The sequence below is a fragment of the Petaurus breviceps genome, unplaced genomic scaffold (genome assembly GCF_028583685.1).
Source record: "Petaurus breviceps papuanus isolate PSGF00001 unplaced genomic scaffold, PetGlider_PUasm1.0 90779, whole genome shotgun sequence".
Lineage (NCBI taxonomy): Eukaryota > Metazoa > Chordata > Mammalia > Diprotodontia > Petauridae > Petaurus > Petaurus breviceps.
In genome coordinates this window covers 3952229-3976080 of record NW_027187344.1, presented here as the reverse complement: position 1 = coordinate 3976080, position 23852 = coordinate 3952229, and the positions used below count along the sequence as shown (strand labels likewise).

Here is a 23852-nt window from a genome sequence, read left to right as displayed (position 1 = left end):
CAGTCCTTGGCAGCTCAGGGGGCAGGTCTCAAAAGTCCAGGGCAATTCAAAGCGGCCACCAGCAATTCTCTTAGTCTCTCTCTCTCCACGAGGTGCTGCTTCCAAAAAAAAAATCTTCCGCCTCTCTCTTGTGTCTCTCCAAATCTACCTCACCAGCTCCTCCCAGCTCAGGACTTTCTTTTCACATCAACAAGCCCATCCCACAGGTGGGATTAACAAACTCTGGGTTTTAATACAATCAATTTGAAAACTAAGCCAATACAGGGGAATCTTTAATTGCCATTACTATCACATTCCACCCCTCCAGGATCCTTGGCCTTACAATCTCAATCTAAATGGCCATGGATCCTGGAACAAATAGAGGCACTATGCTTTGTACTCCTTACAGCCAATAAAGGGGAATCTTTAATTGCCATTACTATCACACTGACATGCTTAGTTTTGTCTTCTGGGGACACACAACAAGGCTGATCTCCACTGCCGATAACATTTGCCATTCAAATACTTGTAGAGAAATTTTATATCCCTTGGTCTTTCCTTCTCCTGGACAAACAGCCTTAAATCTTTCCATCAGTTCCTATTTGGCCTAAAAAGACATAGCACAAAAAAAATGGCTCAGGCATGAGAGGACCAAGGTTCAAATCCTGGCTCTAGCACTTGGGTGCTACCTGAGTGACCTTGGACAAGTCATTTGACTTGGGTTTAAACTTTCTAAATTTCTTCATCTATAAAATGAGGTAGTTGGACTTTGTTGCTTAGTCATGTCTAACTCTTCTTGACCCCATTTGGGATTTTCTTGGCAAAGACACTGGAGGGGTTTGCCATTTCCTTTTCTAGCTCATTTGATAGATGAGGAAACTGAGGCAACAAGGATTAAGTGACTTGTGCAAGGTCACACTGCTGGTAAGCGTCTGAGGCTTGATTTAAACTCTAGACCCATTGCTCTTTCCACTGTGCTACCAGCTGCTTCTAAGGGGGAATGTTTGACTCTAGACCTTAGACAGAACATATATATACATATAAAAAGGCTGTCTTTGTGTTCTTTTTCAGTTGTGTCCAACTCTTTGTGACTTCATTTGGGGTTTTCTTAGCAAAGATACTGAGGTGGTTTGCCATTTCCTTCTTCAACTCATTTTATCATTGAGGAAACTGAGGCAATTAAGGTTAGGTGAATTGCCCAGGGTCATACACCTAGTAAGTGTCTGAGGCCAAATCTGAACTCAGGTCTTCCAGACTCCAGGCCCAGTACTCTATTCACTGAGCCTCCTAACTGTAGTTGGATGAGATCTGCAGTATCAAACTCAAATAGAAACAGGATCCTCAGGGGATGCATGTTGACTTACAAAACCACAAATTAACATTATCTACATTATACTCTACTCCTGTATGTTTTGTTATACATTTCCTGATTGCATTTTAATCTGTTGAAAGCCCTGGACTAGATAAGCATCTGAGGTCTCATCAATCTCTAGATTCTATGACCCCTTCACCAGGGCCTCGGGGTGTCATTCAGTCTATCAATGCTGTTCCTAAAATGTGGCACTCAGAACCCAATGAATTCATGCCCCTATAAGAAGGAATAAAAAAAATTATCTAAAAGGCTTCCAGACTAATTGGGGGCTACAGTAAGCACAAGCAACGTTGCAAGCCTGCATGCATGTTTCCCTTTTTAATACTTTAATAGCTGCTACCCTGACACTCATCTAGAACGTCACAAAGTCATTTTACGATGCAATAAACTATAAAGTTATACATTTATTTATAAATTAGCTTCCCCAACAGTATCACAGTTACATGTGTTTAAGCCAAGAAATCACTTCAATTCCGGGTACGATAAAGTAAAATTAAAGCAGCCAAATCCTGAGCCATGAAATATGGGCTTTTAGAGCTAGAAGGGTCCTTAGAACATACATCTGATCCAAAAGGAACCTTAGAGATCGTCCATATCAACTCCCTTCTGTTACAAATGGAGAAAGGGACTCAGAGGAGGGAAGCTGCCTACCCATGGTCATACAGATCATGAATGTGAAAATTCAATAAGTGCAAACAAACCCTACAGTTTAAGAGGAGTGAGTGTGGGGGGCTGCGAAGATCAGAATCTGCCCTTCTGATTTTCTCAGCTTAGTTCAAATCTGCTCCCTGATCAACCAGCCTCCAACACAGACAGTGAAAGAGGTGCCTGAAATAATCATAGGCTGAGTACTTTCACATGGGCAAAGAGTCTGTATCAAAAGGAAAAACTGAACCTAGTTCTTCCAGACTCCCAGGTCTTCCAGACTCCAAGTCCAGTCCTCTATGCCACGCTGCCTCTTTATTAAAAGACTGGAGCCTAATTCTTCCCAAATATACCTTATAAAGCACAAAGGGAAACAGCCTACCTCAAGCCTGCCTTCATTTTCATCAGAGCAGTAGAAAAGTCCAAAAGCGCATCACTCCCTACTCAGTAAATGCCAGTGGCTCCCTATTACCACCAGAATCCAATTTTATGTCATCTGTTCAGCATCTCTTTGAAACCAGGCCTGTTTCTACTTTTCCAGTCTTCTTACACATCACTATTTCCCCACACCCTCTACCATCCAGTCACACTTGCAGTCTATTCCACACAACTCTCCATTTCCCATCTTTGGGGCTTCATTCATATCTAGAATGCACCCTCCTTATCTCTGTCAGTCTGTCTACAAGTACTAATTATCCTGTACTAAGGCCCAAGCTAAGTAAGCCCTGGAGATACCAGCCCATGCCCCCAAGAAGCTTAAAGTCCAGTGGGGGACAACAGTAAGGAAGCAGGCACATGGAAGACATGTACCGAGCAACTAAAGGTAATCTGAAAGGGGAAGGTGGCATTAGCAGCTAGGGGAACACAGGAAGCCTTCTTACAGACTGTGGAATTTGAGATGAGCCTTAAAGAAAGCCAAGAAAAGGCAAAGGTGAAGGTAAGAAGGAAAGCATTCCAGAGAATTCCTGGAATCTGCTTCCTTCAACATTCAGGCCAAGTGTCATCTTCTACCTGGAGATTGCCTCCCTTTTGCTTCTAGTGTTCTGGACCCCAAAATCACATTGTATTCATTTTGTATATATTCTACATGTACATACTGGCTGCTACAAAGTGAAGTAGATAGATCACTGGACCTAGAGTTCAAATCCAGCCTCAGACATTTTACTAGCTGTGTGACTCCCTATAAGTCATTTAACCTCGCCTAGCCTCAGTTTCTCCATCTGCAAAATGGTGATAATAATAGCACCCACCTCCCAGTGTTATTGTGAGGATGAAAAATATCTACATATATGTTAGCTTGAAAGCTATCTCACACTGAGAAAAATGTAAACTCACTGAGTGCAATCTTTGTATCTCCAGTTCTTAGCATACTGGCTAGTACATAGTAGGTGCTTAACAAATGATTACCGATTGACTGATATGTGCAGAGCTGTCCAAAAGGCACAATAAATTAGAGGAATCATCTGCACTCTGTATTATGACAAGGACACATCCTTCAAGGAAAGGAGAGAAGAGAGAAATAAAAAGAGGCAGAAAAAAAGACCTGATACAGTTCTATAAATATGACCAACATTGACCTTCACTAAGAGAATGGGGCCAGCTAATTGGCAATAACAAGCTCTCACCCACTAAATCCATAAAACTGACAATCCCTCTTCTATGCACTTAAGAGTTCATGATTTAGAGAATGACCAATCACTAGTTGTTGGGTAGAAGAAACAAAACATATGGAAAATCTGGTAAGCTGTGTTTTTATTTTATAACAGACAAATGAACAGCTGAGGGGTTCTAGAGAAAATAACACTCAGTTAAAATTGATATATCAGGCTTTTTTTCAAACCAGGCTTTTAATTTGCTCAGCAACCTTGCAAGTTGTTATAACAATATGAAAAAGAAGTTGAGTCGACTCTAGAATATGTATCCATCCATGCAAAACTTCTGATGGGGCAGAAGACTTTCTTCACACCCTGGGAGAAGGAATGAGTATAAAGGAGAGAGGACTGATAGGCTGTATGGTAATGTGGGGCGGGCTATATCCTACCTGGCAGGACTATCTCCTATGTCCAGTTGCCAAGTCTTATTGATTCTACCTGTCCTTGGACACTGCCACCACCCGGATGTAGCCCCTTATCCTCTCAGCCTGACTATCCCAACATCCTGCTGGTTACTCTCTCTGCCCCAAGTCTCTCCCCACTGCAGGCCACCCTCCACTCAGCTATCCAAGTGATCCTCCTAAAGTGCAGGTCTGACCATGTCACCCCCTTACTCAATAAATTGCAATGGCTTCCTGTCACCTCCAGGATTAAATACAAAATCTCTGTTCATAACTTGGATCCTTCCTGCCTTTCCAGTCGTATACTTTACTCTTCTCCATTTAATTTCAGATTAAATGACTTACCTCCTTCAATGCACACAAGACACTCTACCTCCTATCTCCACGTTTTCATTGCCTGTCCCTTATGACAGAAATTCTCTCACTCTTTACTTCAGACTTTTGGGCTCCTTGCTTTTCTTCAAATCTCAGCTACCATCTACCTTTGACAAGGAGCCTTTCCTGATCCCCTTTAGTGCCTTCCCTTTGAGATCATCCCCAATTCATCCCATGTATCTTGTTTGTACAGACTTGTTTCCATGGAAACCTTCTTATTAGACTGTGAGCTCCTTGAGACCAGGCACAGTTTTCACTCTTTTTTTTTTAATGTCTGCAGCACTTAACACAGTTCCTAGCACATAGGAAGCACTTCATAAATGGTTGCTTTGGCAAGAACCACTTGGAAAAATTGGGAGTTCAGAGACGATTATCTCAATGAGCTAGAGAGCCACAATAAGGATGGTGTCATAGAAAGTCAGGTCAGAAGGACCCTTAGAAATGATCTCATCCAATCCCCTCATTTTACAGAAGATCATGGGTTTGTTTCTGTAAAGTAAATCAGCCTCCCTTTCTCCCCACAGCCAAGACAGCCCGTGTTTTTAAGTCAGGCCGAACATCTCTCAAATCCATCCCTTTGATCATCAAGGGGGTCAGGAGAAATTGTGTGTGGCTCCGCACCAAACAATGGAGACAAACTCGGCATAGTCATAATCAACTGAATTTGGGGTCAGGATTCAAATGGTGCCTCAAATAGCTATTTACTTTGTAACATAACTTACCATCTCTGTACCTCAGTTACTTCATCTATAGAATGACAGGGTTGGCCTCTATGACCTCAGAAGTTCCCTCCTAGCTATGACTATAATTCAAGGCATGTGCCCTGGGTGGTTCAGTCATGTTACAGAATCCTAGAACTTAAGAGTCAGTAAGAGGGATTCTCTTTCTGTGCTATATGATCATGTTGGAAAGGCAGACCTGCATTGTATATAGGTCAATTCCATTCACTAGTTTTTTGTCCTTGGGAAAATCATTTCTCTTCCCTGGAAGGCAGTGAGGTAGTGTAGTGGATACAGCGCTAAGCCTGGACTCAGGAAGATGAGTTCAAATCTAGCTTAGACACTTCTTAACTATGTGACTCCAGATAGTTCGCTTAACTCACTTGGCCTCAAGTTTCCCCACCTGTAAAATGAGCATAATAATAGTACCTATTTCCCAGGGTTGTTGAGGATCAAATGAGACAATATTTGTAAAGCTCTTAGCTCAGTGCCTTACAAAAAAATCGATGTTATTTAAATGCTTATTCCCTTCTTGCTCCCCACTATTTTTTAAATGAGAACAGATAGGGTTGGAATAGATCTCTAACTTTTTTTCCATACCCAACACTCTGTGCTTTTATGATTCTATTACTGCTTGACTTGGCTCATCTCTTTAATCACAGAGTCTGAATTGAAAGGGATATCAGAGGCAACCTAGTCTGAAGGTTTCAAGAGGTTCATATATTTGTTTTGCTAAAAAAAAAAAAAGTATATTTCAATATAATTGGTTTCCTTTGTAATCTAATGTATTTTATTTCATGCATTAAAAAAAATTCTAGAAATGGTCCATATGCCAGAGTGATCCATGACACAAATAACAACGAAAAACTCTCCATTACAATCCTCACCAGAACAGGAATCCACTCCTACAACTTTCCAGATAAATGGTCACCTACCCTCAAGACCTTTAATAATGAGGAATTACTGCTTCCCAAGGCAAGTAAATGTACTTTGGACAACTCTATTCATTTAAAAAACAAGTTTGGTTTTTTTTTTTTTTGTACCGAGCTGAAATATATTTGCATTTTTAGCTTTTTGCTCCTAGTTCTTCCCTTTAAGGCCAAGTAGAGGATGGCTAGGTGATGCAGTGGATAGAGCAACTGGTCTGGACCTGAGTATTTTCCTATGGGCACAGTGACTAAGGACCAGGACTATATTACCAGACACTAGCTGTGTGACCCTGGGCAAGTCACTTAACCCTGTTTGTTTCAGTTTCCTCATCTGTAAAATGAGCTGGAGAAGGAAATGGTAAACCACTCCAGTATCTTTGCCAAGAAAACCCCAAATGGGGTTACAAAGAGCTGGACATGACTGAACAACAAATATCAAATTCTCTTTATGGGCTTCAGCTTATTCATCTGTAAAATAAAGGGCTTAACAAGATGGTGTCTAAGGTCCCATGTAGCTCTAAGTCATAATCCTAAGTAAAACTCTCATGTAAATGCATTCTAAAATAGGTCACATTTTCACCTCAATTTCCTTGACAAAGCAGTTTTAAATGGCAAATGCTTTTGTTTTCATTTTTTAGAGTAAGATGTCTTTATTCCTTGATCCCACATTATTCAGTGACCTCAAACTAATGCTAAGAGCTTTCAAGAAATTAGTTTTATAGGATTTAGACTTTGAAGGGTCTTTAGAAATCATCCAGTGCAACCTTTTCCTTTGATAGATGAGGAGAAAGGCAGAGCCAGGTCAAGTTTCTTGCCCAAGGTCATGCAGAAAATAAGCAGCACAGCTAGAATTCAAATGCAGGTCCTCTGACTCTAGACCAGCAAGCATTTATTAAGCAACTAACATGTACAAGGTGAGAAGCAACATAGAGTAGTGGATCCAGAGCTGGGGTCAGAGTCAGGAAGACTTGTGCCCAAGCCCTGCTTCTGATCCATAATGGCTGTGTGACCTTGGACAAGTCTCTTAACCTCTCTAGTAACCCAGCTAAGTAGTGAAGTGGATAAAGCATTGGGCCTGGATTTCAGGAATACCATCACAGACATTCACTAGTTGTGTGAACCTAGATAAGTCACTTACCCTCTTTCTTCCTCAGCTTCTTCAACTGTAAAATGAGGATCATAATAGCACCTATCTCCCAGGAGTTTTGTGAAGATAAAATGAAATAACATTTGTATGTCTGGCACAAAATCCAAACTGTCCTTCCCTCCTTGCAATTCTTTGAGACAGTTCTGACCTGCACTGGAAGAGTAAGTTGCTCACTTAGAGTTCCCTGCACTGACATCAAAAGTCCAGTAAAAAAATATAAAAGTGGAAATCAGTGTGGTAAAAACCCAATTCTCTCCACTACAAGTTCAATTTAATCCATACATATTCATGTTGTAGCAGCTCAACCAAAGGCAATCGTCCATCTGTTTCTGGTTGGGGTTTTCAGTTTTGTTTTGTTTTGTTTTAATTTTTAAAGGAAGATCTTGAGAGAGAACCTTTTGAATCCTGGATTTGAAGCCTGGAAACCAAAGACAGAAACTCCTGGACATGGTTTTCAGTTCACTTTGGTTTAGGAGCGATGGCAAAGCTGAGCCACAGTCCTAAAAAAGTTTGTGATGCAGACTTATAGCCCCTTATACGTTTACGTCCTGGGTTTCCTAAGCACAGCAGCCCTTGAGGGGAGCCAAGAGAATATATCTCTCCCCTCTGAGCAGGGATCCAGGGTGGTCACGGTTGCTGAATCCTAACTATCAATGCAAGATCCTGGCAAGGCTGAATCACTCTCTTCCCATGAATGCTCCTCTTGTGCAGCTGCTGGGGATTAGAAAAAGGCTAAGAACAAGGCCCTCTCATGCTGGCTTAACCGGTGCCAGTTTCTAACATCTGCCTACAGTACAAGGCATTGTTCCCTGGAGGAGAAGAAAAGAACTTTCTTTTCTCAATGCCCAGACCACCATTCCTCGCCTTAATCATGGTGGATATTTTTAGGTATCTGAATGGGCTACCATGACTTTTCGTACACACACTGCATCAAGTTCTAATTCCTTAGTCTGACATTCAAGATTTCTCATAATCTGCCTCCAACCCACCTCCCCAACATAATCACCAGGGGATCCATCAATTCCAATTAGCATCATGGTATAGTGGAAAGAACACTGCCTTCAGAGTCAGAAGATCTGGTTTCAAATTCAACTCCTTGGGTTTACGGACAACTATAACCTTGGGCCAGTTATTTTACCTTCCTGGGCCTCAGTCTCCTAATTTGTAAAATGAAGATGTTGGTCTAGATCAGTGATGCCAAACTTACATGGAAACAAGGCCATTAAACTACCCCCTGTGGGCAGCGAATGGATTTAGAAAACCACATTTTAACATTATCTATGTTCCACTGCATCTTTGTTTACTTTGTTGTACACTGCCTAATTACTTTTTTTTTCTTTTGCTTTTTGGAGGTGGGGGATGGAAGGCAGGGCAATTGGGGTTAAGTGATTTGCTCAAGGTTACCCGGCTAGCAAGTGTTAAGTGTCTGAGGCCAGATTTGAACTCAGGTCCTCCTAACTCCAGGGCCTGTGCTCTATTCACTGAGCCACCTAGCCACCCCCTGCCTAATTACTTTTTAAGCTAGTTTGGAACTCAAAACTGCTGCTGAGGCAGAGAAGGTTACATGTTGGTACATGTGGTCCAGATGGCCTCTGAAGTCCTTCCCAGCTCTAAATCAAGATCCCATGCTCCTCACTGTCTCTTGTGCTCCTGCTCCAGCACCTGCATTTATGCATTAATTTTTCTCCATTTCTCCCAGATCCCATCTATCCCTCCTGGCTCAGCTTAGGTCCCATGACCTAAGCTTCCATGGGAAGCTTGCATGGTTACCGAGGACACACTTATTCCTACATGAGAATTGGCCGAAGGAACAAGATGCTTGGCTTGGAAAAGAGAAGGCTCAAGGGGAATAAGCAATTCCCTTCAAACGTCAACAGAGCCATCATGTGGAAGGCTGCTTAGGGTTGTTCTTCTTGAATCGAGGATAGAACTAAGATCAACAGGAAGAAAGTCCCATAGGTTGATCTTAGCTTGAGGTAAGGGGGGAGGGAAAGGTATTGTAATAACTAAAGCTGTTCAAGTTCAAATTAGGGCTGTCTCAGGAGGTGGGGAGTTCCCCATCACCAGAATTTCAAACTGAGACTAAGTGACCACTCATTGTGGATGTTACAAAAGGGATTCCTTTTCAGGTTCAGATTGAACTAGATGACCTCCAAAATCCCTTGTAAGCCTAAAATTCTGTAATCCTTCTTCTATGCATTTCTCTGTTGCCTCGGCACCTTACAGTCTTAACTTTTATCACATGCTGTCTTGTTCAGTTCTCCAGTTGCTTTGCCTGTCTCACTGGCTAGATTATAAAGGTAGAAGTAATGAGTTCCACCTTATGTCCAGCACAACACTGGGCATAAACAATAACTGTCTAAAAATTTTTAGGTGAGTTAATGTACTTCTTGTTGTGCAGTGACTATGAAACCATCTCCAGCCTTGGGGGCATTACGATATCCTCTCTGTACAATTCTTCTGTACCGTGTCCAGCAGAGAGTTGTCTGTAGTCTGACCTTAAACACATGCATTGGGGAATAACAATGATAATTCACCGGCAAATTCCAAAGCCAGGAGGAGCCTTGAGCCTAATGCATTATTAGATCAAAAGTGCAAAAGGTATTCTTCTTCATTTTCTCAGATATTTTATTCAAAGCTTTTCAAATGCATATGCTAAAATGTGTATATCTCTGCACATGCACATGCATATGCATGTAACAGGCATTTAAAGCTTGTTGAATGTATTAATGAGGTTTTTGGTCTCTCAGAGGGCATTAATAAAAATTCCACAATAGACAACAAAAAGAATTTTAGTTTACTTATAAAAGAATATTTGCAGATAAAAATGTTTTGTCTGCAAAAGAATATCTGTAGATAAAAATATTTTGTCTTCAGTCTCTCTTCTCTAAACCATCTTTCATACAGTTACCAGAATAATCTTCCTAAAGCACACCTTTGATCGCTTTACTCTGCTGCTCAAGAAGCTCTAATGGCTCCCCAGTGCCCACTAAATAAAAATAACAACAACAATTATAATAACTGACATTTATATAGGGCCTTAAGGTTTACAAACTGCTTTGAGCTTCACAATAACTGTGAGGTTGTAAACTTATTAGCCTGACATTTGAGGCCCTCTACAATCCCATCCTAATCTATTTTTTGAAACTCTCATTTGAAGGGCACTATATTGAAGACAAACTGGAATACTAGCTGTTCCTTGATCGAATGGTTCACTCCAACTGTCCCCATATATTCATAGAAGTGTCCATGTCAGGGCAGCCAGGTAGCACAGTGAGTAAGAGCACTGGCCCCAGAGTCAGGATAACCTGGAGATTGAATCCCGGGCTCAGACACTTAGCACCCACCCAGAAACACCTGGCTGTGTAACCTTGAACAATTTACTTAACCCCAATTGCTTTAAAAAAAAAAAAAAAAGAAGTGTCCATGTTGAGAACATACCAGCCCTCCAAATCTCTGTGGAAGTCCTTCTCGTCATTGAAGGTTCACCTTAGGTGTAACATCCTGAAATCCTCTATACCTTCCCAAATGAAAGAGATCTCTCCCTGTTTTCATACCTTATAACACTTTGTACAAAGCTTCCTTCTATATGTATTATATTCCATGCTGTGGTGTGGAATGGGATAGAGCTTTGGAGATGGAGTTAAGGAGACCTGAGTTTACCTGATGCTTACTAGCTGTGTGACCCTGGACAAATTACTTAACCTCTCTGGGCCTCAGTTGTCTTAACTGAACTCAATGACCTTTAAGGTCTCACACAGCTCTAAATTATGCTTTCATGTCCTCTACGGTCCCTTCCATTTCTAATGCTATGATATGAGTTCTCTTATGTCATAGGTGAATACATGCTAAATTCCCCATAACATGATAAACTTTCTGAGGACAAAGGACTGTTGTTTTTCATTTTCACATCTCTAAATATAATAAGAACCATCACTTTAGGAAATTCTTGATCATCTCATCTTCCTGTGCCCATGTTGAAGAAAGGAGAGGCAATTATCATAAAGATATCTGTAGCTTCTGTGTCCATATCTTTGCAAGGAATGAAAAAAAAAATAGAGAAATTCTACAAAGAGTTTGGATGCATTCTGGGAAGACCATGGAATAGATCAGAAATTTCTACGCTCTCCAAATTTCTTCCATAAACAGACAGAACTTCACCACAAAATGAAGGTAGAACAATAAAAATAAAGGGGTAAAGCAGCTGTCCTCCTAAGACAACTGGAGAGGACCTCAGGAAAGACAGAGCCTCCAGGAGCTGAGGTTTGGCCTGAGTGGGGTGTAGACACCTCCAACTGACTCCACTGAAACAACAAACAGCAGGCCCTGGAGCAGCTCCCTCAGGAAGCAGACTAGGCCTCAAGAAATTCTACCTCATGGATTTTAACCTCACAGTTTACCCTGTCCCTTTTTCACTCCCCCAAATGTTCCCAGGGACACTTTAATGAGACCTATCGCCATGCCAAGGAATCAATTTTCCAGAAGGGCTGATACCCCTGTTTCTTGCCTAGAGCAACATAGAACCCGTGCATCCAAACTCCTTGATGAGAAGACGCTGAAGAGAAGGCGGCTTTCCACTTTGAAAAGGAAAGAAAATTCAAGCTGAGAAGCCATGGAGAAACTCAGAATCCCATCCTTCCTTTGGTTCATCTGGCTTCATTACTGCTTCTTGCTTGTCTATGTCAGGGTATTAGTACCAGGCCTGGAATATGAGAGCCAGAGATCTAAGGAAGAGACCTTGAAGACCATCTGGTTTAACCTTCTTATCATACAGACAAAGAAACTGAGGCCCAGAAAGGTTAAGTTATTTTCCCAAGGTAACACAAACAACAAAGCATTAGACTTGGCATTTGAAGCCAGACCTTGTGATTTTAAGGTTAGTACTCTTTCTACTCCCCCCTCCCCCCCAATTCCTTCAACATGGACTTCACGATGCCTTTGGACCAAGGACTTTAGTCTTACTAGCACCTGAAACCTGAATGGCAGAGGAGGGCGGGGCTGGGGGAGGGGTGAAACCCCTCCAGTGATCGGATGGACCTAGAAATTCCAGTTAAAACAAGTAACTCCTTTCCTTTCCCCTGAGGAATTGAATTCCAATCAGGTCCCAGAACAACCGATGCTCTGATTGTCTCTTCCCAGAGTGTTTGTTCTCTATGGCAGGGCCTCTCACCTTGAAAATGTTTTAATTGATGATGTCTTTGATCAGGGCAAGTAAGATCCCAGGGTGTGAAGGAAAAAAAGGAGCATTTATTCTAGAAGGTGGGGAGTAGTGAGAAAGGACAGATGAGATAGCTAGTCAACCATTCCCAATAAGCCAGGAAGCAAACATTTCAAAATGAGATTGAAGTTTGTTTCATTTTGGAGACTAGTCCATTGGAACATCACTAATATTTCACCAACCAGAGAAGCTGCAGACTTCCTTACAGATCTTTCCTGAAAGTTCTAAAAATAGTTTTGGTGATAGCTGATGTATGTTGTTTATAGAGCATCTCAAGGTTTAATTACAAAGCACTTTGCTATTCAGTTAGGGTTAGTAACCTCTTTATCTCCAGTCCTTCCTCTCTCTTCAGTTTTTTGTTGTTGTTGTTGTTGTTGTTGTTGTGTATGTTTTAGATCAACCCATGGGAAATCCAAGAAGGAGATCAGAGTTGCAGGCTTCTTTGGTGATAGCAGACCTTAAAAATGAACTCTACGGGCGGCTAGGTGGTACAGTGAATAGAGCACTGGCCCTGGAGTCAGGAGAACCTGGGTTCGGATACGGCCTCAGACACTTGACACACTTACTAGCCATGTGACTTTGGGCAAGTCACTTAACCCCAATTGCCCTCCAAAAAGCAAAAAAAAAAAAAATGAACTCTAGGCTCTTGTGGTAAAGCAAAAGCACACAGAAAGGGAGACAGAGAAAAGCAGAAAAAAGGAAATCAGCCCTGGGGCTGAACTGCTGAACTGTGGTGAGTAAATGAGTGCAAGCTTACCTAGGGCATTCTACCTAGCCAGCCCCAAACCAGGAATGCTTCATATCCATTCCACCCAGGCGTCTTCCCTTTCTGTGATTTCACGTGCATATAGCCTGACTTGGGCCATTTCTACTACTTGTTCTGAGAATAATAATCAAATCAAGACTGTTATAACTGTTGGGAAAACTGACCATTTGTGACAAATGACTACACTTACCATCAGTGTGACTCCTCAAACCAAAATTTCCTTCCCTGGCTTCTACTCCTCTCTTTCTATAGGAATTCTCTCTCCCTAATAGAATGTTAGCTCTGTGATGGCAAGGACTGTCTCACTTTGTATTTGAATCCCCATCAATATCCTAGGCTCTTAAATCCATTCTCATTCATCCACGAGCTATGGGATTAAGAAAAAAAAGTTCTGAAATAATTTCCATGAACAATCTACGTTTTAGATTCTGAAGAATAGGAATCTACAACCTAGAAAGCGATATAGGACTGTCTCCTAAAAGGGCACACACACACCTGATCTATACAAACTACTGTTGCCCCTCAAATGCCATGAGTAAGAAGCCTCTAGGTTTTGTTGCACATGCCCGGGCAGACAAAGATTATCTGAGGACATACTCCTTGCAAGCATGGGGCCGCATACCATTGTCCCCTCCCCCAGATCATTGGAATATAAGAACCATCAAAAGGAAACCACAGTTTCCAAGAAACAGCCCCAGAAACAGAGTAAAGAGACAAGCAGCCTTTAAGAATGTCCCATTTCAGATGCTAAGTGAGGCCTGAGAGAGTCTGGGCTTGGTGGGTAGATCAGCTCCTTGACTGTCGTGTACCTTTGGCACACCTGAAGTGGCAGATCTTGGATGGATGTCTGGTAAGTAAAATCCATGATAAAGAACAGAGACACCACAGGGGCCACTCTGGGCAAGTGAGGAAGGAAAACAAGTTAATACTGATTTAGTCTTAAATTCCAGGCTCTACCAAATACCAGATTTGTAGGAATGAAGGATTGGATTTTTCACCACATCTCCCCTAAAGATTGAGCTAGAACTGTTCCAACCTTTCTAGAAAGCAATTTAATGACACTGCAATTAAAATGTTCATACCCTTTGAATTTGAGAGCCTGCTGCAAGGCCTATATGTCAAGGAGGTCAATAGTAAAAAAAAAAAAAAAAGGTCCTATACACACCTAAATACTTATAGCAACATTTTTGTTTTTACAGTAAAGTGAGAGAGGATTCAGTGAAGTTTCCTCATTTCTTTTAACTCCCTGTTACATTCCTATCTCTTCTCCATACTTTGTAAACCAGTTCACGAATAACTCATGATTTCCCCAAAATGAGGTAATTTGAAAGAAAACCATACTAGTCAACTTCTGATTGGGCTCTTCCAAATTTAGTGAAAGGAAATACATAATGAAGGATTGAAACTGCTTTGTGCCAATCAGTTAACACTAATGAAAGATTGTAAGCTTGGCTCGCCAGCCAATGGTGAGGTAGGACAGGGGTTAGAGGTGGGGTTAGGATCAGGACAAGAGAAGCCCACAAACCTCCACATTTTGCAGTCCCTGTCAGATGCCGTTTGAGTGACAGGGGCAGGGCCCTTTCTCATGAGAAAGAATAAAGACCTTTTCTGATCTCAGCCTCAGACTCCAAACTTTATCATCTCTCACAGTAACAAAGAAATGGAAACAAAGCAATGGCTCATCACCTGGAAAATAACTAAAACACCAACCTGGTATGTGAATGTAATAGAATATTCCTCCATTCTAAGAAAAATACAACCATGAAGAAGCTAGGTGACTTAATGGATAGGAGCCAGACCTGGAATCAGGAAGAACTCTATTCAGATCTAACCTTAGACATTTAGGCCTAGTGACCTTGGGAAAGTCACTTAACCTCCCTCAGCCTCAGTTTCCTCATCTGAAAAATGGTGATAACAATAGCACCTACTTCCTAAGGTTAGCATATGATAAAATGAGATAGTATTTGTCAAGAATTTTGCAAACCTTAAAATGCTATATGAATGTTATTATTATTTATTAATATTATTATTTTATGTTGACTATGGAGATACATGGAAGATGGATGAACTAATGCAAAGTGAAGTAAGCAGAACGAGGAAAACAAAACATAAATTACTAGAGCAATGTTAATGAGAATAACAACAAAAGAATCAAAACTGAATGCCATGAAATGCTAATGAACTAGCTTGGCCCCAAAGAAAAAGTACTGGAAAGTACTTTTTGGCTCCCCACCACCCTCTGTAAAGGTGGGGCACAATGGGAACAAAATAGTGCTTTTGATAGTAGACTTTCCTCAAGTATTGCTAGTTTTGATAGACCTCTTTTTTTTTTCTTTTTTATCCTATTATAAGGTATGACTTTCTAGGAAGAGAAGTGGGGGATGGGGAGAAGATATATTGATAAGTAGAGATAACGAAAAACAAAAGCTATTAACAAACATTTTAAAATTATTGAACTAGAACAATGGCCATTACATCCTTGCTGAGGCTTCTATTATCAATGCCAATTATTTAAGTGAAATGTTTTGCCTAGATTAGCACCTATGAGCAAATGTAAACATGTTTGCAATTCTGCAAGAATTCCTGAAATTTGTCCATTTTTGTAAGTTATAGGCAAACTAAAGATCTAGTTGGGTCTGACTATAGTGCTAATTCCTATAAGTAAGGCCTTGGATCTTATATAAGCTAGTAAGCCATCACTCTTTACAACGGAAGGGAAAATAGGACCCAGATTCATAAATCTTTTCAGTGTCCTTTTCTGCCTAGAAGACTATATATACTTCATAGTCCTTGATACCTAACTACAGAGTACCCCATACCAGTCTTTAGTATGATAGTATTGGGTTTGTTTTTTCCTTTTGACTTTACCCACTATTTAGATGTTCCAAAGTGGGCCCCCTTTGACATCACACCACTGACCTTAGCTGGTTCGCTAGGAAAAAAGGGGTGGCTCTATTGAGGGAGGGAGTGTTAGACTATCATCAAAGTATCTGTAGGGTGCCTAGGGATCCATCTGGATGAGAGATGCTTTCAAAATGCAAGATAATGACGATTCAGGCCCATCATCTGAATCTGAGCACAATGGACAAGGACAGCATGCTTTGCTGGAAATAACAGTCACCAATACTTTGCCTGGCTTGATGCCAAAGCCATTAATCCATTATTAGCACTGGTCTATAAATTCACAACCAGCCCGAATGCCCTCTTAGCAAAAACCAGTTTGGATAAGAAGGAGTGATTAAAAAAGTAATTTTTACAAAAACCGATATGATATTGAATTATTAAATTGAGGTTCTCAGGGACAGGTTGATATGCAATGTTGCCTCCCGGAAAAGGGAAAAAAATGGAAATCTATTCAACTTGAGTCGCTGGGTCCAAACCACATGTTTGGGATCCTAATTCATTTATCTGCCCTAAAATTTATGATTTACTTTTGCAGTAACTGCAGTCATAAGGAACTCATTGAATTAAGGAGCCTTACTATTTATGTTGTGGAATAATATTATTTAACTGCTCAAAAGCCACACATCTCCCAGAATAGTTTTTCCACATGAAATGGATTTATATTTTATTTTTTGGTTCAGGATCATTTACACACTTGGGTACACACACACATACACACACACACATTTTCTCTCTCAACATTGTCACAACAAACCAATATGGGTTTGAAGCACGCAGACCCAGACACTGCCTGGAGGATTACTCAAAGCATACAACATGAGCAGTAATCTTTGTGGTTAATAATTTATTATTCTAAGACATCAGAGTCAAGAGTCTGGTAGGTCCTTGGGTATAGTCATCTCTGAGGAGGGTTTCAATATCAGCCTAGACATTTACCCCACATTCAGCTCACCAAGACCTTGCTCCTTCTGTAGGGATGGGAAGAGTGCAAGGGTAGAAAATAAGGGAAGGTATGACTCTCTCACCTCAGGATTGCCTCAGTTTCATTCATTCAATAGACATTTATTGAGCACTTGCTCAGGCACTGGAGATACAAAGAATAAAACAGAAGTGACCCTGCCTTCAAAGGCCTCATAGTCTTCTGGAAGTAAACAATATGTACAAAGAAAATTAGATACAAAATAGATGTTAATTAATTTTTTGGAAAGGGAGGGTACTAGTACCTGGAGGAGGGGATCTAGATAGACTTCCTATAGGAGACTGAACTTGAGGTGAATGATTAGGAAACCAGGGATTGATTATATGAGGTGGGGATGAGAAGAAATTGCATTTCAGACATAGAGAATGTAAACTGTAAAAAGGCATGGAGAGGATATAGGATGTTATTTATGGGTAAGAGGAAGGAGTCCAATTTGATTGGAATGTAGAATGCATGAGGGAGAGACACATGTCATAATACTGGAAAGGTAGGTTTTAGCCAAATTGTAAAGAGTTATAATTTTCAAAGAGCCAGGGGAAGGGGAAAGGGGAGAAGAAGTGAAAAGAGAAAGGAAAGAGGGACTGGATAGTGGCCTTGGGTAACACCCATACATACGGTGTAGGACAAATATAATGAACCAGAAAAAATGACCATGTAGCAACAACCACAAAAAGGAAGAGAGCCAGGAAAAAGCAGTGTCATAAAACCAAGAAAGAGAGAAGAGCTAGGAGATGACAGTGATCAACAGTGTAAAATGATGCAGAGAAGTGAAGAAGAATGAGACATGACCTTTGAATTTCACAATTAAGATATCACCGTATAGGGGCGGCCAGGTAGCACAGCAAGTAAGAGCACCAGCTCCAGTGTTGAGAAGACCTGGAGATCGAATCCTGGGCTCAGACACTTAGCACCCACCCAGAAACACCTGGCCGTGTAACCTTGAGCAAGTTACTTAACCCCAATTGCTTAGGGGCGGCCAGGTGGCTCAGCGAGTAGGAGTACCTGCTCCAGTGTTGGGACGACCTGGAGATCAAATCCTGGGCTCGGACACTCAGCACCACACCCAGAAATGACTGTCCGTGTAACCTTGAGCAAGTTACTTAACCCTGATTGCTTTAAAATTAAAAAAAAAAAAAAAGATATCACCGTATCTTTGGAAAGAATAGTTCCATTTGAATGATAAAATTAGACACCAAATCTCAAGGGACTGAAAAGGAAATGGGAAGGTAGGGAGGTGAAAGCAATGAATGTTAACAACTTTTGGGGAAGAGTCTGCCTATGAAAGGAAGGACCAGATGGTCTCTCAGTTTCTGCCCAGCTCTGATAGTCTTTTTGTAAAGTCTCTTCCTAATTTTGATCATCTGTGCTCATAGTAAATTATAGGATTCATACCTAAAAGGGAACTTGGAGATCATCCATCCTTACTTCCCATTCTCTTATGAACCAGTAAATAGTCCTAGAAAGAAGTGATTTGCCCAAGACGGCAAGGTGATTTACTAGTTAACAGAGCCAGAATTTGAAGCCAAGTCTTCTGATTCTAAACTGTGGGTTCTTTCCACAACACCCCTCTGGGCTCTTATTGTAAGATGTCCTCTGAGTTCTGACAGTCTATGATTCTATCTCTACCAAGGCAGAGTAGCAGCTAGCAGTAGCCTTTCTAGAGTAATACAAACAACACTTGGTTCTAGCCTTTGTTTAACTACTACTGTCTCAGTCTCTTCATCTGTAAAATTGTCCAGAGGAGGAAATAGCAAGAAAACTCCAAATGGGGTCAACTGTTGGACACAACTGAAATGACTGAACAGGAACAAAAACAAACCCTATCGCCCCTAAGATTAGTCACTTTATTTGTCTAAGCCTTACTTTAACAATCTATGCAATGAAAGGATTTGGACTCTAAGGTCTCTCCTAACTCTGATATACGAGGGTCCAGGGTTCAAGGAACCAGTCAAAGAAGCACAGATATACACACACAGGCTCCTTCCCAATTAAGAACTTTCAGAAAGGATGAGAAAATACAAACACTGGGATTGTGGGCATTTAGTTCTGCCCAGGAGTGGGAGAGAGGGTATGGTTCAAGGAACATAGAGCTTAAGTTTGGATTATAGTGAGCTTACTTAGTGTGCCCTTTTTTTTGAGGGGGAAAGGTGAGGCAATTGGGGTTAAGTGACTTGCCCAAGGTCACACAGCTATGTCAAGTGTCTGAGGCCGGATTTGAACTCCTGACTCCAGGGCTAGTGTTTTATTCACTGTGCCACCTAGCTGCCCCGTAGTGTGTCCTTCTAGGGCCATGAGGGATAAGAGAAGGAGGCCAAAGTCTTAGCATCACACATATAATTATCCATCATAGGGAATGGGGAGAAGGTAGTTAGACCTGATCTCCACAGGCAGGGAATTGACCCTATATTTAAGTATTGATGTGTCCAAGGAGGAAGAGGCAAGAGGCTGACTCAGCAAATGTCCTAGATGGCAACAGCATTAAAAAATGCCTGTCCTTCCCCACTTTGGACAAAATCTCCAAGGTATACAGCTTGAATGCTTCCCATTGAGGTGAGCTTCAAACTCCTCAAACACTAGAGATCTTGGCTTCTCAAAAGCAACTCCATGGGGCATATTCATGCTAAGAACTCCTACTCAGCATCCAGTCCATGCCACTCTCCTGATAATAATTTACATATTTGCTGGATTCCCTGCTTGGGAGATTGCTACAGACAGAACTCACAAAGGAGGCCTAGCCCAGCAGCATAGTAGATAAGCACAAGTCAGAGACTGCTAAAATTTGCAAAGCTTCTATAACAGTGACTGCCTGAATTTTGCATTCTTGACTGAGAAGGCAAGGAGGCTGACCAACATCTCCCCAGGGCTTCAGTCACTGTTCAATGTAAGAGCAAGGAGGCATCCGCCCAGTTAAGGGGTTAAGGCCCCAGCAGCTGGCTACCAGAAGAACACAGCTGTGAATCAGATAGTCACTCTTTTCCCAGGATGCCAGGGCCTCTTTTATGACCCATCACCATTTTTGCTGGTCTCTCTCCAGTGCTTTCTGTCTAACCCACAAAGCACTCTGTATCAGGTATTCTCAGGTCTTACAGGATCAAAGATCAAAGCTAGAAGAGACTTTAAAGACCAATGAGTCCAATCTCCTCATTTTTTACAGATAAGGGAATGGAGGCCCAGAACAGGGAAGAGACTTTCCCCACATCACAGAGAATAAAATTCTAAGTCAAAATTCGAACTCAGATCTTCCTGACTCCAGGCCCAGCACACTATCCAATGCTAGGTATGAGAAAAGACCTCTGAGTGAGGAATCAAGGGATGTGTATACTAGTCCAGGCTTTGCCATTAACTGTCACATCCTGCCCAAAGCAGGTCAGTACATGTAAGAGAGTGGGTAAACTCCCAAATCAGGGAATAGTTATCTGCACCTGGTGTGGAGGAGAAGGGTCAAAGTTGGGACAAAAACATACGTAAGCAAAAAAGCAAGGCCAGGCTAGGACCAGAGTTTCTGTGGAGCAGCAAAATCCAAGAGATTAAGATTGAGATAAAATTGCCAGAATAGACATTCAGTCTAGCAAATCTATGTGAGATCAGAAAGCATACCTCACGAGGGGGAAGGGAGTTGGCCACTGTGTGTCTCAATCTATATTCCCAATGCTTCAGTGCCTCTAGGGTGGCTCCTTGGGGGACAGCTGGCACAATCTGGGTGAGGGAGAACTGTGTTCCTTCCTGATGCAGCCACTACTTGTCAGATTATGGGAAGCATAAATCAGTTTTGTTTTGTGGCCCTCTGAAAATTACCTTACATCCCTAGGCCTGAGTTTCCTCTTTTGGAAAAAGGGGATGATTTTCCTCATGTATTATCTCATAGGGTTTAGGTAAATGAAAGTATTTTACAACTGTACAGGACTGAATAAATGCAAACAGTCACTATCAAGTAAAAACACAGTGCCATAAAATGGATCAAAGATACTGAAAAGGAACTTAGGGACCTTGCAAATCAATTCTTCCCATTTTACAGAAGGGGGAACTGAGGCCCAAAGGTATTTCACTCTATGATCCTTGAAAGATACAGTGGAAAGAAGACTTCAGACTCAGCAGAGCTCTGCTATTTTATTATCTTTGTGACCTTGGGCAAATGGCTTCACTTTTCTGAACCTCAGTTTCCTCAACGGTAAGATGATGGGGAAGGGAATGAGCTGGATGACCTCTGAAATCCTTCTGAGCTCTAACTCTCCACACATTAATTTCCATAATGGAGGACTGTGAAAGCAAGTGACCATGCCTTATTCATCATTAATTTCCTCAGAGGAGCTGGAGGTACCCAGGGAGACCAGTCATGGTGACTGTCTGTATAGAAGAGAGAAGCGGTCAGGGGAGTAAAAGGAGCCACAGGTTGGGACAGGGCTAGATGACACTGCCCTGACTTTGCTTAAACCTGTATGAATATTCCAGAGCTCTCTCTCACACAAGATAAACTCTATAAGAAGTAGCAGACTTCTGACCTACAGCAAGCTCAGTCTCCATGTGCACCATCACTTCTAGCTGTTGCAGAGCCTGCAAAGGTGAGGGACCTGAGCCAATTCCTGTTTAAATTACTAAAGAGGTTCTATGTAACCTGAGATATTTAGAGGTGAATTTAATGTTAAGAAAGTTATCCCTAAAGCCTTGGCTCCCAATTACCCTCCATTGAGAAGCCCATAAATTGAGATTTATTAGAATTTATGTCTCCCACAGCTCTTCAATGAGAAAGTAGGGGTGATTATAATAGTACAAAAATCTCCAGGCAATATCATCCAAGGAACAGACTCTATATAGAGTTGGACAGCAATATTTCAATATGACGAGGAGGGAACAAAAAAGTGAAACTTTTTTCCTCCTCCTTTTTCTCCTCTTCCCGTTACTTACTCGGCCAACTCCTCCAAACTCCGATATACATCATCGTCATTCTCTGTGGTCTCTTCTGAGGGGAAGGGTCTGAATGAGAGAAGAGAAATCCATGGTTAGCAAAGCCTCTGTGCTCACACTGGTGCTTATAGACCAAACTGCCCCTGGGAACCAGGCTCCTTTAAAGAGACCCTGAGTGTCCTCTTTGGGGAAAATAAAAAGAGATGGTTTTTGTCATCTCTGTCCTATATGGTTTATATAAGGAAAGCATTTTGTAACTATAAAGGACTGTATAAATAGTTACCTACTGAGTAAAAACAGTCGTAAAATGTAAGATGTGAAAAGGAACCCAGGGATCATTTAAACCAATTCTTTCCATTTTACAGGTGGGGAAACTGAGGCCCTGAGACATTTGCTCTACAGTGGAAGTCAGGCTCCTGAGACAGACTAGGGTAGTTTCAAATTAGTGTTTTATTCCCACCCCCAACCCACAACAACCCAAGGAAAAGGGGTCAGGATTATGTTAATTTGTTTATACTGCGTACTAGCCAATGAAGAAGCAACTTCGAAAAACAAATATTCCAGATTTCCAAGTGTTTTCAGGTTTGGAAATGGTACAGGAATCCATATTTAAAATGGCAGCCAAAGACTTAGGCTGCTTGTGTGACTTGAACCAGAAGATTCAAAAGGCAAGCCCATCTCTCAAATCTCACTCTTTTTACCATATCTCTGGAAGCATCACAGTTTTGGCCACTGCAAGGAGGACAAGGGCGGGGCGGGGCGGGATGCAGCAATGCAGAAGGCTACCTGACTGTCACTATGTGTGGTTGGGAAGAATGCCAGGAGGAAGCTCTTCCATGAAAGGCTGCTTCTCTGAGACATCATTCAGATGAGCGGGGGAGCAAAAGGGGCTGGGGCTAGGGGTGGTGGTGGTGGCGATCAGACAGGAGTAGCTCCATAGCCTCTGTAGCTCTGCATCTTCAACCACCAAAAAGTGCTATAAAACTGACTGACTCTTGTCGCTAAAGCTTGTTGGAAAAGTAGAGCTAAATGATGGTTAAACATGCTGTAACAGAGAGGCTGCCCAATAGGAACTCCTGTAATCTGTATGCTGGCAATGCCTGTCTGAACAATGGCAAGACCAACTACTTTGCCAACAAACCAGAAGTGACACTATATGGTATTTATTGCCTATTGTATCATGCTACAATTCCATGTATTTGGTCTCTTCAACTAGGCTACAAGTTCCTAGGGGGCAATGACTAATGTCTTCTTAATCTGCATATTCCCCTAACCCTAGCACAGGGTCTTATATATGGCAGCTGATGAGTGAAAAATGTGTTAAAATATGTTAAAAATATGAAAAATATGTTAAAAGAAGGAACCTGTGGTTCTGTGTCTGAAGGCTTTTACTCGAAAGGAAACTGTTTGAGTAGAGATCCCAAAGGAAGAAGAGTAGCTTGTGGCACATGATCCTGGCTTTTACAAATTTCCATTTGACAAGAAAAATGTTTTGCTCTCTTATTGATTTCAAGAATTTTAAATGGTGAGTGGCAGTTTTGTTAATCAACATATATTCAGGTGAATATCACAAATTCTAGGTAAATAAGCAATCCTTGATTAGGAAAGGGAAGAAGGTGCCTCAATTTTTAGCATCAAGTTGACCAAATAATAGATTCTCAGACACAACAATGAACCAGGAATACAATAGCAAGTTTACCAAAGCAATACATTGATGATCTATTCAAGAATTCTTTGAAGAGATGTTTTATGGAACTTTATACAAATGGTAACTTATTCTTCATACACTTTCTAGGAGGACGGAGTGCAAGTAACAGGATTCCTATCGTACAAGTCCCAAGGGAAGAACCCCAATTAACCCGTT

At 41.4% G+C, this 23852-nt stretch overlaps 1 protein-coding gene across 1 annotated transcript in view; it reads right to left on the bottom strand.

Moving 5' to 3' along the window:
• The window catches only part of VAV2 (vav guanine nucleotide exchange factor 2), a 469223-nt gene that overhangs the window by 124906 nt on the left and 320465 nt on the right, over nucleotides 1–23852 (bottom strand). Inside the window, exon 4 of the mRNA XM_069069239.1 lies at nucleotides 21989–22057. Within this exon, the coding sequence (XP_068925340.1) occupies nucleotides 21989–22057 (69 nt within the window). The remainder of the gene's footprint in view (nucleotides 1–21988; nucleotides 22058–23852) is intronic.